We start from the raw sequence: 17,930 nt of genomic DNA on the forward strand, positions 1-17,930 counted from the left end.
AAAAAAAAAAAAAAAAAAAAAAAAAAAAAAAAAAAAAAATTCTATGTATTTAATAGCTTGAACTTTTTAGTAATGATTTTCAGGTGTTACTCATATCTGCTTAATTTTTTTTTTTTTTTTTGCCATCCCTGGCGCTTGCCTCAGGGCCTGAGCACTGTCCCTGGCTTCGTTTTACTCAAGGCTAGCACTCTGCCACTTGAGCCACAGTGCCACTTCTGGCTGTTTTCTATATATGTGGTGCTGGGGAATCGAACCCCGGTCTTCATGTATACAAAGCAAGCACTCTTCCCACTAGGCCATATTCCCAGCCCTCTGCTTAATTTTTATCTGCTTAATTTTTCAGTTCCTCAGAAGACTGTTAAAATAGCCAACTGTACTTGTTCTTTCCCTTTCTGCAATTTCACTAGTTGCTAGATATATTTTGGAATTGTATTGCATGATACATACATGTTTATGATGAGTATATCTTCTGTTGTTCTTTCTCATATAAATTCTACTTCATCTAATGTGAATTCTATCCCAGTTTTGTTTGCCTTATATTTGCCTGGCATATCATTTTCCATTTTTTATTTTCAACTTCTCTGTCTTTTTAAAAAATTTTAAACAATTCTAGCTCAAATACAGCCAAATCATTTATTTTAATCCAGTATGTAAACCTTTTAATTGGTAAGTTAAATTCATGTATATTTATTAAAATTATTGGGAATTATTTCTGCTATCTCATTTTATATTCTCCATTTATAGTACTTTTCCTTTGCTTTTGTTTTTCTTATTTCCTACTTTAATATACTCTCGCCCAGTAACTTTTAAGATTTATCCTGTTATTTACACTTCTTAATTTTTTAATGCATTAAATAGCCACATCGTCCCTCTAGCAAGAATAAGTATCTCTCAGTAGGGTTTTAGACTATTTTCTACCCACATCTATACCAGTAATCATTGTGTAGAATTTTGATCTTTCCTCGATTACAAACATCCCTCTTTCATGGTTTTTCCAGTGCTCATTTAGGACAAGAAAATACGGGTTATACTAGTTTGCCTTCTTGGAAGGAAGTAGTATATTAATAGTACTTATCTTGTTCCAGATTGTCCCAATTTAATTACAGATGGTGACTCCATAATGCTATTTTTGTCCTCAAATAACAGGTACAGAACGTGAAATTACTGGATCGTTATGAGGGCAAGAAACCAATTAATGGAATTCTTTACCTTATGGCAACCCACCTGATCTATGTGGAAGAGGGTTCTTGTGCGGCATTCCGGAAAGAAACATGGGTATGTTTGTGAGAAGAAATATCAAGAGTTGTGTAGATGCACCTTTTATTTGGTAGTTTCTTAAAACTTGAAATATTATTATTAAATCGTTATAAAACTTTTTTTTCCAATTGCTTATTGTAGGAGTCCTTTGGTGGTCTGAATCTTAGGACTCCTCTTTCCTCAAGTTATTGGCTGCAGTCATTCTAGACCACATAGGAGTAGTCCTAAGGTTTAGCTCAAACATTTTTAGTAGTGTTTTTTTTTTTTTGTTTTTTTTTTTACTTTGTTCAGTGCTGTGGATCCATCCCAAAGTATTCAATGTGCTACTCAAGTGCTATTTTACTGAGTTACTCCTCAGCCCCCCTTTTTTTGAGACAGGATATTGCTATGTAGTTCAGGCTGGCTTCAAATTCATGTCCCTGCCTCCATAAGTACTTAGATTGTGAGCATGTTACACTATACCTGGCATCTGTAAAGCTTTGCTATTCATAAACTGTGGCCCCCAAACCAGCAGCTTTCAAAATATCTGGAACTTGTTAAAAATACAAACTTTCATGCCTACGGTTTAGAATTGCCTTAAAATTTTTTTTTACAGTACTGGGATTGAACTCAGAGCCTTGTGCTTGCTGGGCAAATACTCTTCATTATTTGAGGTATACTCTCAGCTCCTTTTTCTTTTTTTTAAGATAGCGATTCATAATTCACTAATGTTTTCATCGAACTACTGATCTTCCTCCCTCAGCCTTCTGAAGTAGCTGGGATTACAGACACGTGCTACCAGATGAGACTACAATTATTATTTTTTTTGGTATTTATTTGTTTACATTATCTTTAGGTAGTGGTATAAAGAATTGACATTTTTAAGGAGTTGTCATTTATTAAAGCAGTTTATGAATACAATTTTGAATTTCTAGAAACCACTTAATGATGTTAATTCTCAGGCCACTGGAATGTATCGTGGGCAACAATATGAGGGCGGTTCACTGTGATAATTCCATACATGCAAATAATGCATACAGTATACATTGAACAAGTTCTGCCCTTTGTTTTTTTTTCCACTCGTCTCCTATTCCTCCCAACTTTTTTTTTTAATTTTTATTTTCAAACTGATGTACAGAGAGGTTACAGTTTCATACATTAGGCATTGGATACATTTTTTACTGTTTGTTACTTCCTCCCTCATTCCCCTCTCCCCCCTCCCCCTTTCCCTTCCCCAAAAGTTGTTCAGTTCATTTACACCATACAGTTTTGCAAGTATTGCTTTTGTAGTCGTTTGTCTTTTTTTTACCCTGTGTCTCTTGATTCCTCCCAACTTTTTCCACAGTTTTTGGTGGTGTGTGTGTGTGTGTGTGTGTGTGTGTGTGTGTGTGTGTGTATATATGCATACACACCATACATGAAACCCATCCAAAACTGAAAAATACTGCCACAGTGTGTGTGTGTGTGTGTGTGTGTGTGTGTGTGTGTGTGTGTGTGTGTACTTGGATCCTCTTCACCTGCTCAGTATCCTTTCCTTTCCTCTCTAACTGGTCCCTTCTGAAAGCCCTCCCTTTATATTAATTTACTATCATCAACTATCATCACTATCATCAACTTCATTGTTGATTTAAGCTCCACGAATGAGTGAAAATATGTGGTTATTGGCTTTGAGTTTGGCTTTGTTTGGTTCAATATTATGATCCTCTACTCCCATGTATTTTCCCAAAAATGGCATAGTTTCATTTCTCTTCGTGGCTGAGTAATATTCCGTGGTATATAGGTATCGTATTTTCTTTATTCATCAGTTGTTGGGTACCACAGCTGATTCCACAGTTTGTCTATTGTGAACAGCACTGAAACAAATATGGGTATAAAGGTATCACTTGTGTATTGATTTTCACTTCTTTAGTTATATGCCAAAGAGTGGTATAGTAGGGTCATAAAGAAGGTATATTTATAGTTTTTTGGTGGGGAACTTGCATACTGATTTCCATGGTGGCTGTACTAGTTTACATTCCTATCAAAGAGTATGAGTCCTTTTTCCTTGCATTCTTTTCAGTATTAGAACTTCCCTACACTGAAGCAGTATTATAATTTAATCTTAAATTATCAGTCAGATTTTTATTTAGACCTTTTCATTTATAACAAGTGTCACATTCTCTGTATATAGGGCATAGTATAGTGATTAAGATCCCAGACTTTAAAATGTATTCATTACCTGACTTATGTAACTATAACCCCTTTGTACATCACCTTTACAATGAAATATAAGTTTAAAAAAAGAGCCCAGACTTTAGAACCAGTAATGCTCAGGTTGAAATCCCAACTTTTACAGTATTACTTTTATAACCTTGGGCAAGTTATTTAACTTCTCTGGGTTTGCTTCCCTTGCTGTACAGCAGTGATAATAATATAGAAGAATAATAAAGTTAATGTTTATAAGTGCTTAAAACAATGCTTGGATCATGTCTGATGGTGCATGCTTATATTCTCAGCACTCTGCAGGAAGAGTCAGGAGGATTTTAAGTTCCAGGCTCCCTTGTGCTACATAGTAAGGCCAGCTTGGGGTACATGAAGAGATTTTTTTTCAAAAAGCAGTGGTAGCTGGTATGGTGGTACATGCCTGTAATCTTAGCCCTCTGGAGTCCATGACAGGAGAACTGAAACCTAGGATACCACATAGCCCAGGGTATAAAGAAAAAATAGTACCAGGGATATATAGTGAATCCTATTACATAAGCATGAAATAAATAAATTGACTCTACATAGGCTAGAAGTATCTTAATACTTAAATTCCGTAGGCATTCTCTGTATGAGATTGTGCCTTAACTCTATTTGCTGTGATGGGAAGAATGCTAAAGAGGAATTTAGAGAGCCAGTACTAGCTATGCATTATTCTATCTAGCTGTATGACCTTGCATAAATCATTCTCCCCTCTGAGCTTGTTTCTGAATCTTTATGATGAGGTAATTAGATTATATCATTACTAAGCACTCTTCCAATTCTAACAATTTAAGAAGCAGTTCTTTAGTACCATCTACATGCCCTCTTGTTTGTTCCTATCAGGCATTATTTCCAACCCAGTAGACAAAATTTGGAAGGGAAAACTTAAATTCCTTACTTAAGCATGGCCAAGGACAATTATTTACATAATTTACTATAATTAATGTTATTCCCCGCCTTAAAGGATTTCCATTTCCCTGTTCCCAATTTCACTAAAATTGTTTGCCTGATTTCTGATCTTAATGGTCAGTATTTTACTACCCCAACTCACATCTTCCATGTTGACTAGTGGGGCTTTAATTTTCCTAGGATTATATTAATTAGTTTCTGTTACATTACCAAGAGGTGTTTTTTCTTTTTCTTTTTTTGCTAGTCCTGGACTCAGGGCCTGAGCACTGACTTCTTTTTGGTCAAGGCTAGCATGCTACCACATGAGCCACAGCACCACTTCTGGCTTTTTCTATATATGTGGTTCTGAGGAACAGAACCCAGGGCTGCATGTATGTGAGGCAAGCTCTGTACCACTAGGCCGTATTCCCATCCTGCAAGAGGGTGTTTTTTAAAAAAAAAAAATCTCCAAAACTGCCACAACAGAAAATTAAATTTCATAGACCAAAGATAGGAATGTCCTTTACTGGAATATCTCTACATCTTCTCTATTCTTGTGGATTTGATTGAAAGACTTCATGGAAGAGATGACTTCCAAATAAATTTGGGACTGAGACCTAAGGGAATGAAGAGAAGAAAAGTCAATCAGGGAATCTTGACAATGGAAAGAACTGGGATGTAGTTGCAGGAAACATTAGAGACATGAATAGTAGGATAACCTTGAAGGCCAAAGCAAGAAACCATGACTGTATGGCTGTTTTGTTATATTGTTTAGACATATGTTTGTATTATATTATTTAGACACATTTTAATCTGTGTTCATTTCTCTCCTCTCTCTCTCTTCCTTCCTTCCTTTCCTAGCATTGGTGTAAGTAGAAATAATTAATTCTTCTATCAATAGAATAAATTGTGTTTCTAGTTCAGTCTTAATTCCAGGTCTAGAGTCTTTAAGAATTCTGGAACTAGAGTTACTCTGCATGCTTCAAATTCTGTTCATGCTGCTTCTTGATTCTGTAAGGAATTCACGTCTCAGAGCTTTTAGCTAATAGTCATAGATATACTTTTGACTATTAATCATTATTATGTAACTTGGTAGAATGAAAGAAACTTATTTTCCATTGTGATTTCTAAATTTCATTACAAGCAAGACCACTCTAAAGCCACCAGCACAACTATGTTTATCGCAGCTCAATTTTTCATCACTAAAATATGTAACCAACCCAGACGCCCCTCAGTAGATGAGTGGATCAAGAAAATGTGGTACATATCCACAATGGAATTCTATGCCTCTATCAGAAAGAAAGGAACTGTCCCATTCACAAGGAAATGGAAGGACTTGGAAAAAAAATCATACTAAGTGAAGTGAGCCACACCCAAAGAAACATGGACTCTATGGTGTCCCTCATAGGGAATAATTAGTACATGTCTAGGATAGTCCTAGCAGAAGATCACAATATCTCAAGAGCTATGCCAGTATGAACACATAAGATGATGCTAAGCGAAATGGACTTCTAGTTATGGAAACAAGTGGTATATCACTGTTGTAGTTATTTTCAACATGCCTTGTGAATCCATTGTGTCTTATAAAGGCTAATTGTAGGCTAGAGATGTGATTATGTTTCTGGTGATCCTGTTATCATCACTGAGAATTAGATACACTGATAATGACATAAATACTGTGCACTGTATCTTTACTCTGTTTGTGTTTTCTGTTTTGCAGATCCCACTCCATCACATTGCCACTGTGGAGAAGTTATCCAGTACTACCATGGGCTATCCTCTGGTACTTCACTGTAAGAACTTCCGGGTAGCACACTTTGTTTTAGACTCTGACCCTGTGTGCCAGGAGGTTTATGTTTCACTACTCAAGCTTTCTCAACCAGGTAGTTATGACAGCAATTTTAAAAGAATTTTTGTTGTTATAGAAGTAAAGCACAGAGGAGTTACACTTATATAAGTCAGATAATGACATTTGTTTTTGGATAATGTCACTCCTTCCCTCACTCTCTCCCAGTTTTCCCTCCCATCCCTTCCCACAATGACATAATTTTTATCTAAAACCGTTTTATTCTTTTTTCCCCAGAAAGGCATAATGTAAAGATCATAGGTTATAGAGTTAGAGTTTAAATCCAGGCTTTGACACTTACCAGATCTATGGGCTTGGCATATGTTACATAGCTTTTGAATTCAGCTTACTTGTGAAAGTAGAGTAAGTAAAAGAGTTTTTGAGACTTAGATACATTCATGCATTTTACTATGTACTTCAGTTTCAGCTAAAAGACTAAGGCAGAGCCTTAGTCAGAGTCATTAATTATATATTTATTCCTAATTGTTCCAGCCTCACTGTTTCATTCGAGCCTTCACTCCTAGATAGTTGACCTCCTCTGGTTTTTAGTTTTTGGGATTTCCATGCTCTTAAGTTTTCCCTCTTAATTTCTCCTTCACTTTCCTCAGAATGCTTCCTCAGTGCTTGCTAATATTTTATTGACATTTTCCTGACTTCACACTTCATAAGGCTCTGATTAACTTCCATTCATTTGGGGAGAAGTCATTGCCACATAAAGTGGTAAAATAAGCATTGAATTTGTGTTGCATCTTGTGAATGGAGGAAGAAAGACTGACAGGGAGAACACAAATGGCTATTTATCAGCAGAAGCTAGTGTTGGTCTGACAAGTAGAATGCAGTTGTTAATGTTGTGCAATATGTTACAGTAACCAGAGCAATTAGCCAAATTAAAAATTTTTGGTAAGGTCTACTTTCCTACCCCCAAAGCCTCAGATCAAGTAAATTATTCATCATTATTTTTAAAGAGGGCCTTGGAAACGGTTTTTAGTTGTTGTAAGTATAAAAAAAGTTAAAATGTTTTAAAAGAACCCAAAACGTTATTCTAGTTCTTATTCTTTATGTAAAAGCAGGCATGTATACAAAGCACTAACCTTTGATGGGATTGTTTGACAAACATCCTTTTGGGGATAAGGAAACCTTTCTTTGCATTTTTTGTCAGTCTTTAAGTTCCACTTATCATGACTTTGTTTCCTTGTCTGTTCTCCAGTGTCACCTGAAGATCTTTATGCTTTTTCTTATAATCCCAAAACCTCAAAAGGGGCAAGGGAAAATGGATGGAAACTGATTGACCCAGTATCAGACTTTGAGCGAATGGGAATACCCAATAGATACTGGACCATAACCGATGCCAACAAAAACTATGAGGTAATTTTGGGATTATTTTTATCCTTTAGATACATTTAATTAAAGTGACAGAATATCAGCAAATATGGAAAGAAGTGGGAAATCCCTCATATTTTTTTGCTTTTCATTGGACATTCAGCAAGCGTTTATTTGGGTGCCTACTGTGCTCAACAGTGGAAACAGAGTCAGAGGTCTCATGATTTAAAGCATAGAATGCTATGGGAGCTTAGATAGCAGCTGTGAAAATAAGCCTGGTAATTAGAGACAGTCTGATGCTTTGAGGTGTTGCCTTGTAAAGATATTTTTTATATCCTAGTTCAACATAAAACTTCTTTTATTATTACTAGTATTATTATATAATTTTACATTCCATAAGTCAGGTTTTGAATACAATAGTTCTTAGTATTACCCTTTCCTTCATTCTTTTCCATTTTCCTCTGCCTGTCCCTACACTCAAGTTATGTGGTTCAATTTTTACAATATACGTTGGCTATATTGGCTATAGTGACTGTGTTTGCTCACCTTCCTCCCTCTATTCTTTTTCCCTCCCCCAAACATTTCCACTTCCTGATATTCATTTTGATAAACAGTTGTTCAAATGAGTTTACACTTTTTTATTTCTCCCCTAAGGATAACATCCTTTGGTCAGTTTTTGTGTCAGTGCATTAAGCATTGAGCCCTGTATATGTTTTCATGCATATTTGTATTTTAGCTCCAGCTTCTACATATGAGAGAAAAATGTGCTGTTTGTCTCTCTGAGCCTGGCTTAATTTAACTTACTTGTGATGGAATTTTATCCACATTTATGCAGAGGGAGATAAGAGCTAAGAAAATGAAGCCAAATCAGAAAGTGTTTTATGTTCAAATTAAGAAGTGTGAATGTAATCCTGAATTCAAAGATACAAATATTTGACACTGAGCATTTGGGTCTGGATCTGAAAAAAGAACTCAGGACTGAATATGGAAATGTAGGATTATGATGAGGGTTTCCAAGGTTATCTGTGATTCATTAAAGTGTTCTCACAGGACTCAACATCTAGTCCGTCTAGTGAGTATGATTTATTGCAGTGAAAGAATTCAAAAAACAGTTGTTCTAGTGAAATCACATAGAATTGTAATTCCTCGAGTAACAACCTGGGTCAACATAATGTGAACTTTCTACCAGGGAAGCTCATTAGAGACTCAGTACCTAGGGTTTTTGCTCACTGCTATTCATGTAGGCACTCTGCCATATGTATAAAAGGATTCCAGATGCCCAAATGGAAAGCAAATGTCCAACATAAACCAAGTTTTTTGACCAAACAGTCCTAGGCATCGACCAAGGAAAGACCAGCTTTGAAAGAAGGCTTTTTACTGGGTGGTTGTGACTCATGTCTATAATCCTAACTAAGTAGGAGGCTGAGATCTGAGTATTGCAGTTCTAAGGCAGCCTGGGCAGAAAAGTTGGTGCAACTAACCATGAAAAAGCCAGAATTGGACCTGTGGCTCAAGTGGTAGAGTACTAGATTTGAGGACAATGCAGTGCCCGGGTCCTGAGTTCAAGTCACAGGACCAGAACAATAAAGGACTTAGGCTTTTCTAAAGCTAGCAGCCAGGCCTTGGTAACTTTCTAGTTATTGATATTTAAATTCTATCCTTGAATTGTTAGATTAAAAATTATTTGCAGCTTATCATCCATAGTACGTTGTTAATTGAAATGACTTTCTGCTAACAACAGGTTTTGAATGGCCGCTATATATGAGGATTGATGAGCTTCCATTTAGAAGGACCATCTATTAGATGGCTTGTTAGGGTTAGATGGCTTGATGGGGTTATACTTGACAGGAATGAAGAGAGATGGGATGAGTTCTGTGCTCAAATATGTTTCTTAGTCTTCTTGAATGAGGTCTGAATTATCTGTGTTAATCTTTTGGATGTGTATGCCGTTCTGAGCACAAAGAGCAGCTGCATCTCTGTGTGATTTGCTTCTCGAGAGTCTAAAGTTCAGGTTAAAACATGGTTGATGATTGTAGAACTTCCTTTTCAAATGTTCTTCTTTTCATTCTGGTGTCTTTGACTTTCATAATGAGTTATACAGAACGTTATTCATCTGAAGTACCTTGAAATGCTTTTTGGTGGTGCCAGGTTTTGAACTTAGGGCCTTGTATGTTTGCTGGTTTGGTGTTTTATGACTTGATCCATGCCTCCAGCCTTGAGTTTTGTTTGTTTGTTATTTTGTAAATAGAGTCTTGAGAACTTCCTTGCCTAGCCTGGCCTCAAACTGTGATCCTCCATATCTTAGCCTTCTGAGTAGCTAGGATTACAGACAGGAGCCCCCCCAAACCTGGTTGAAATTCTTTCTGATATCTTGTCAAATGTTTGGGATTATTAGAGGAATGATTGCAGTTAACTTTACCATGTCAAGTCTGTGATAAATTTGAGAAAATGTATCAGTGCTTTTTATAGAATGTCACACCTAAAATATCAACAATTTCAAGACCTCTGAGGTATGCGTACTAGGAAACCACTGTGTAGTTTATGAAAGAGTAAATCACATTTCCTCTTCATTCTGCATCTTTATGCTTTACATCTGAGCCTATTCATTTAACTTATTTGTTTACCTGTTATTTGCTGTAGTAGGCAAATGCAAGCATTTCAGGGTTGGCTTGCATATGTACTTTTGCATATACATATTTTTATGTATTTAGTTATTCTAAAGGTCTATTTTTTCTTGTATGTATCAATGCCTTCCTTTTGGAAAAATGATAATATACTTTAAAATGATTTTATTTCATTTCCCTATTTGTATGTTGGGAAATCTTTGTACCAATGATATCTTCTCTTTGCACTGGTCCTGGGGCTTGAATTCAGGACCAGTGCACTGTCCCTGAGCTTGTTTGTTTAAGGCTCATGCTCTACAACTTGAGACATAGCTCCATTTCTGGATTTTTACTGGTTAATTTGAGACCAGAGTCTCAAAGACTTTCCTGCTCTATCTAGTTTGGGGCCATGAACCTCACATCTCAGCCTCATGAGTACTTGGGATCACAGGCATGAGCCACCAGTGCCTGGTACCAACAGTATCTTTTATCCTATTTCTGAGGAATGGGTGACTCTGGATGATAAATACCAGCCAACTAGCTGCTGTTTCAGCAATTACAAATCCTAGCCTGTTGCTAGCAAGTGATAACCTGTAAAAAATTTCTCTTTTCTTTTAGATATGCAGTACCTATCCTCCTGATTTAGTGGTTCCTAGATCTATTAGCTTGGACACAGTGATTGCAAGTTCAAAGTTCAGAAGCAGAGAACGTGTTCCTGTGCTGTCCTACTTCTACAAAGAGAACAATGTGAGTTAAACAGACTTCTCTAATTAGTCATCTTGGCTTTAGAAGACCTGATTTCAAATCATTTAAGCTGGGCTGGGGATATGGCCTAGTGGCAAGAGTGCCTGCTTCAAATCATTTAAGCTCCCTGAACTTAAGTGGCTCAATGAGTTTTTGAGGAGTTTACATGAAGGGAGAATAGATAGGTACTTTTATAAACTATATTAATGCCATACAGATGTTAGGCAACATTTTAGTTCATTTTTTTTGTCTAGATTCCAATGTGGTGGGAAGTTACAGAATGAAAAGGAGTTGCATGAGAGTATACTTGGGGACTATTGGTTCTTTCTTACTGATTGTGTGTGTGTGTGTGTGTGTGTGTGTGTGTGTGTGTGTATGTATGTGTACATATAATAAGGTAATGGGAAGGAAAGACCTATTTGAACTCCCTTTAACTAAGAAGTGGTAATAGTTTTCATTGAGTCCTGGGGCTAGACTGTTATCAAGTCTTGAAATTAAATATTCCAGTCCTAAAGATTATGTAATGCTGTCAGGCACTGGTGGCTCATGCCTGTAATCCTAACTACTCGGGAGGCTGAGATCTGAGGACCATGGTGGTTCAAAGCCAACCTGGGCAGGAAAGTCCATGAGACTCTTATCTCTGATTAACCACCATAAAACCTGAAGTGGAGCTGGGCTCAAAGTGGTAGAACTCTAGCTTTGAGCAAAAATGCTCAGGAACAGTGCCCAGGCCCCAAGTTCAAGCCCTACTACCAACTAAAAAAGAGAATATAAACTATAATTCAGTGTGTGTATCAAACTGAGTGAACAAACTCCTTTAAAACCACATCAAAGTATAATGAAGTCCATTAACTCTGCAATTTTCATGTTGAAATGGCCTGAAACATACCAGCCCTCTGATTTGACAATGACTCCTGAAAGTAGTAAACACTTTTCCCAAAATCTCTAGATCATTACTGTATCTTGAATTCTGCCACTGAAAGCCTATTTTATATGGATGCTATTATGGGGACTGTAAAAACTGGGATAGTTTCAGGACAACAATGAGGCCATTATGTGTCAAGAATAGAATATTATTAAACACTCAAGATGTGATTTCTTTGTGGTCTGCATTGCCAGGGCTGATTTCAGCCCTGTACCCACAGGGAGGGAACAAGAGGCAAGAGGCTGATCCCAATATCAGTGGAATGGCCTGAACTTTAGAGCCACATCTCTCTTTGCTTTGGAAACTGTTGTGAGTTGGCACACCAACTGTTCACCAATCTGGAGTCAAGGAAGATTTTGATCACGTGTGAACTTTGTGGCTCAACTGACACACTTTTTCCTTACAGGCTACCATTTGCCGTTGTAGCCAACCTCTCTGTGGATTTTACGCTCGCTGCATTGATGATGAATTCTTGCTGGACTCCATTAGCCGAGCAAATCCTGGGAGCAAATTTATGTATGTTGTAGACACTAGACCAAAGGTAGCTATCAATAACTTCTTTAATATCACTACTTCTTTCAATCCCCCTCTTTGCATGCTTGAGACTTGTTACATAGTTTATTTTCCATGTACTGTACACTGAATTGTATGATTGCTTTGGTTTGCCCTTCCTCCCTGGACCCTCCCTTTACTTTACCCTTCCATAAGAGAAAACAAAAACAAACACCACCACCACCAACAATAATAACAAAAAACTCTTCATGTTTCCATTTCCTGGAATTCATTTTGATAAATAATATTTTAATTGTTCATAGGAGAGCCAGGCACCTGTGGCTCATGCCCATAATCCTAGATCTCAGGAGCCTGAGATCTGAGGATTGCGGTTCAAAGCCAGCCCAGGCAGAAAAGTCCCCATGACACTCTTACCTCCAATTAACCACTCAAAAAATCAGAATTGTATCTGTGGTTCAAACTGGTCGGATGCTAGCCCTGAGCAAAAGAGCTTAGGGACAGTGCTCAGGCCCTGAGTTCAAGTCCAATGGCCAACAAAAAAAAATGTTCAGAGGAGTCACTTTGGGTTCCTCCACTAATGGTGTCCTCCTTTAATCTGTATGTGAATGACTAGAGTCCTGTATAGGTTATCATGTCCAGTTATATTTTAGATCTAGCTTCCACATATGATAGAAAACATGTACCATTTGTCTGTGAGCTTGGCTTACCTCACTTAACATGATTTGTAGGTCCATCCATTTCCCTCAAATGAGATAACCTTATTCTTTCTAATACATGAGTAAAATTCCATTGTATATAAGTATCACATTTTATTGATTCACTCATCTATTGTATGGCATCTGGGCTGTTTCTATAACTTGGCTATAGTGAATAGTGCAGCAATGAACAGGGATGTACAAGTGTCTTTACTGTATCCCAACTTTTTATGGGTACATTTGGTATACCTTTTGTAAGTTCCTTTCTGTCAAATGAGGCTATGAGATGGTATGTTGAACAGCCTGGCTTTGCCTTGTCAACGGGATCCTGAGTTAAGGGCTCATTAACATCTCATATTTTCACTAAATCTATTCCTTTAGCAAAATATTCAGTAGTTGCCTACTGTGGTCTAAATTTACTATCAAAAAAAGAACTTTAACTTAGACCCTGGAAACTGAGTACCACTATGTATCTTTCTGTGAATAATAGTGTGTGTGTGTGTGTGTGTGTGTGTGTGTGTGTGTGTGTGTGTGTGTGTGTGTGTGTATGTCCTGGGGCTTGAGCTTAGAACCTAGACACTGTTCATGAGCTTTTATGTTCAAGGCTAGCACTCTACCACTTGAGCCACAGCTCCACTTTTGGCTTTTTCGTGTTTAATTGGACTTTCTTGCCTAGGCTGGCTTTGAACCATGATCTGGGATCTCAGCCTCCTAAATGGCTAGGATCATTGGTGTGAGCTACTGGAACCTGGCTGTGAATAAAATTTTAAACCATACTTGGTTAACTCTAGTGTCTGAAGAACAAGATTCAAAAATATGACTGCTACATGACTAACATTAACAGAAAACCTGACTGGTGATAGTAATGCTTTAATAGCCAGCGCTATTAGCTTGTGTAAATTTTTTCATAATTCAGGGAAGTACAGCTTGTATCTTGGTCCCAGAGAATAAGAAAAGACCGGGGACATAAATTTTCCCTGTATTTCAATAGGGGACATGCACTTAAATCCTTTGGCATTCCTAAGAACCTGATGCTTTATGGAATTGGTTTACCTGTGATTTCTTACAATGGGTGTTCTAAGACTTTGTTCCTTTCAAATGCTAATGTCATTGAAGATGGAGTCCTTAGATCAACCTACATATCAACCTAAACTCTACATTAATGGCTTGACCTTTAATAGTTTGTCTAGTGCTATAAAAGAAATAGAAGAATTCTCTGTGACTTGTAAAGTTAGAAAGAAGATGTTTTCTTTTATTAAATGCCATTTTTATAAAATCAAAAATCAAAATGTCGGCCTGGGGTTATAGCCTAGTGGCAAGAGTGCCTGCCTCGGATACACGAGGCCCTAGGTTCGATTCCCCAGCACCACATATACAGAAAACGGCCAGAAGCGGCGCTGTGGCTCAAGTGGCAGAGTGCTAGCCTTGAGCAGGAAGAAGCCAGGGACAGTGCTCAGGCCCTGAGTCCAAGGCCCAGGACTGGCCAAAAAAAAAAAAAAAAAAAATCAAAGTGTCATTTTTACAAAAGATGTCAGAAATTAATGTGTTAAGTATAGCTGACTTGGAGGTTTCATTGCTAACTAGTGATTGCTCAATCATTGATTTATAGCTAAGCCTATGCCGGTAGTTGTGCTTCAGGGCTGAGCAATTAGGTATGTGTGGAACCAGCTCATAGCCTTAGATAGCTGTCTGCTCTCTCTTTTTTTTTATTGTTTTTAAATCGTCAGTCATGGGACTCGAACTCAGGGCCTGAGCACTGTCCCTGGTTCTTTAACTCAAGGCTAGCACTCTATCAATTTGAGCCACAGCTGCACTTCTGGTTATTGAGTGGTTAATTGGAGATAAGATTGACATGGGGACTTTTCTGCTCAGGCTGGCTTTGAACTGCGATCCTCAGATCTCAGCTTCCCAAGTAGCTAGAATTACAGATGTGAGCCACCAATGCTCAGCTTCTGCTTCTTTTTAGTGGTCTCTCACTAGCTTTCCTCCAGAGCAGGACTCATTGGTCCCAAGAAAGAAAATTATTTCCCTTTCTGTTCAGGAACTATTCATCCGTTTCCCCAAAGCATACTAACTTTCTTCAGCCATAACTGTGTCTGACATTCTGAGCTTGGACAGAGTTTAATTAACATTGTACTTTTCTTTTTTTAGTACTAAGGATTGAACTCAGGACACTTTACCACTTGAATCATACCTCTAGCCCTTTTACTTTATTTTTCAGATAGCATGTTCTTATGCTTTTTTGCCAGACCAGCCTTGGACTGTGATTCTTTATTCTCTGCCTCTCAAGTAACTGAGATTATAGGCATGAGTCATCATACCTAACCAGTCTGTATTATTAAGATTAAATTATCTTAAAATACCAAGGGAAATCATACTAAACTTACTAAAAACTGAAGATATACTCCCTTCTGGAAAACTAAAGATTGTGTATGTTCATATTCCAATACCAGGAACACTCTTTCAAGAGATCCCATTTTCTTCTTCCAATTTCAACAAATAAGGATAATGAAGTTATACCCACACATACATTGTGTGTGTGTGTGTGTGAAATATGATGTGTGATGATACTGAGGATCACATATACGTACATGTGTATGTGACATGATACCTGGGGTCTAACCTAGGGTTTGGCATACTAGAGAAGCACTTTAACCAGTTAGCTACATCCCCAGAAAATTATCACAGAATTAAAAATTAACAGGAACACTGTTCTTCTGGATAGCTAGATCTATACTTTAGTACAAACTATATTGTATTGATGGAATTTGTCCTTATGAATCAGACAAACCTAAGGTCAAACAATATCCTAAGCCATTATCTTTATTTCTTAGGTGAATTTATTTACTTGTCTGAACTTATTTTCTTATGAGAATAATAATACCTACGTTGAGGGGGCTAGAGTAGAAATTAAATGAGATGATTTATATAAAGGATCTAGCCCAGTGTCTAGAACATTTCAGAAGCTCAGTAATATGGCATCTCTTCCGTAAATGCTAACATACAGCTTTTCCTCAGGTCTGCCAAACAAATTTTCAGATTATGTACTGGCACAGTGTTGCTCTCTCTCTGCATTAGCCTAATCCATACCTGGATAGGGACTGCTGTAACTACTGTTTTATTTGGTGAAGCAAACTTCTGTATTACTATCTTGTATTGTTAATGCTTTTACATGGGTTCCTTTGTCACTGATTATTAATTTAATGAAAGCACAGTGACATTGTCAGTGTGATAGAAGATCAATATTACTGTCACATTTCTCTATTTACTGTGTTGGCATTTTTTCTATGTGCTAATAATTTGATCATTTATACTTTGGGGGTTTTATGTTTCTTTCCAATAACATGAAAGCTATAACCTGTTCACATAGACCTTCTGTCTGCCTTCTGAAATGCATAATACTCCGGGATAAGGAAACTTGCCCAGACAAAATAAAATCACTCAACTAGTAATATGATCATCATCATAGAAGGTATCTTGTCCACGATTTTATTAATGTTTCCATTCTGTAAACCATATTCACTCCTTACCCTGCCCAATATTCTTCATATGATATAGAGATTTGGTGGCCACTACAAACTGAACATAGTGTTAAAATAGCTCTTGAAGCAGAGCACTGGTTTATAATACCTATGATCTTGATACTCACGAGGCTAAGGTCTGAGAACCATGGTTCAAATCCAATCCACAAAGAAAAGTCCCTGAGATAATTATCTCCAATTATTTCCTATTTCAATTACCTCCAATTAAAAGATAAGTAACATCTAAAAAAGCTGGAAGTGAAGTTGTGGCTCAAGTGGTAGAGCACCAGCTTAAAAATACTAAAGGACAATGCCCGGGCCCTGAGTTTATTATTGGCCCTCAAACAAACAAACAAATGAGCGAAAACTCATGGTATCTCTGCTTTGTTTTTATTAGCAAGAAAACGTTATTTATATATAGAAGTCATTTTAGATATTTTAGTTTTTAAACATCTTTTTAGAGTTCTTGGTTGTTTAACTTTTGAACTTTTGCATGTTTCTTAATATTCGCATTCACTAAAATCAGGCACTAGTAGCTCATACCTCTAATTCTAGCTACTCAGGAAGCTGAGATTGAAGACAAGAATTTGAAGACAGCCTAAACAGAAGAGACTGCAAAACTCTTATCTCCAATTAACCAGTATAAAACCTGGATTGGAGGTAGTAGCTCACGCAATAGCATGCTAGTTAGGAGCCAAAAAAGCTGAGCAAGAGCATGAGGTCCCAAGTTCAAGCTCCAGTACCAGCATCAGAAAAAAAAAGTTGGTACACTGAGAAAACACTTGTGATAGGCAGCTCAAATTATTCTTCCAGTTGCAGAGATCAGATATCTTCATAGCTTCTATATCCTTCCTATCATAAGCCTGGCATTAATAATAAAACAAAAACACCAGTCTCCTTTTTCCTTATATCAGTCTTTTACTTGAGATACCCAATGTAATAACCAATGAAATTCCTCCATTCAAGACTGTATTCTGTATGATTCAATTTCTTTTAAAATGAGTAGAATTTTAAACTGTTTAGAGTAAGACCCTGAGATTGATTTATCCCATTCTTCCTTCATCTGACCTATTTGTTTTGATTGTGTTCTCCACTATTCCAGCTCAATGCCATGGCCAACAGAGCAGCTGGGAAGGGATATGAAAATGAAGTTAACTATACCAACATTCGCTTCAGGTTTTTGGGCATTGAGAACATCCATGTGATGCGGAACAGCCTGCAGAAACTCTTGGAAGGTACAGGGGTTTCATCTTGGCTAAGCCAGAGGCCATAGGTTTGCATTAAGCAGAAACCATGGCTGATTTGGGGTGGAACACAAAACCCATCAGGTGAGCAGATCCAGTTAATAATTGGGTGTTTAACTGTAATATGAACCTTGCTTACATACTACAGAATTATAACAGTGTTGGTGTGGCA

The 17,930-nt window shown here is 37.2% G+C and overlaps 1 protein-coding gene across 3 annotated transcripts in view; it reads left to right on the plus strand.

Annotated features, from left to right (window-relative positions):
- The window catches only part of Mtmr8 (myotubularin related protein 8), a 79,506-nt gene that overhangs the window by 19,910 nt on the left and 41,666 nt on the right, over positions 1-17,930 (plus strand). For 2 of the 3 annotated variants that reach the window (XM_048336477.1, XM_048336475.1), the window contains exons 2-7: positions 1,147-1,275; positions 6,068-6,230; positions 7,401-7,558; positions 10,735-10,863; positions 12,192-12,326; positions 17,617-17,749. In XM_048336477.1, the coding sequence (XP_048192434.1) occupies positions 1,147-1,275; positions 6,068-6,230; positions 7,401-7,558; positions 10,735-10,863; positions 12,192-12,326; positions 17,617-17,749 (847 nt within the window). The remainder of the gene's footprint in view (positions 1-1,146; positions 1,276-6,067; positions 6,231-7,400; positions 7,559-10,734; positions 10,864-12,191; positions 12,327-17,616; positions 17,750-17,930) is intronic. The other variant, XM_048336476.1, reaches the window with a different exon arrangement.

Source organism: Perognathus longimembris, chromosome 28, assembly GCF_023159225.1.
Source record: "Perognathus longimembris pacificus isolate PPM17 chromosome 28, ASM2315922v1, whole genome shotgun sequence".
NCBI classification, from domain to species: domain Eukaryota; kingdom Metazoa; phylum Chordata; class Mammalia; order Rodentia; family Heteromyidae; genus Perognathus; species Perognathus longimembris.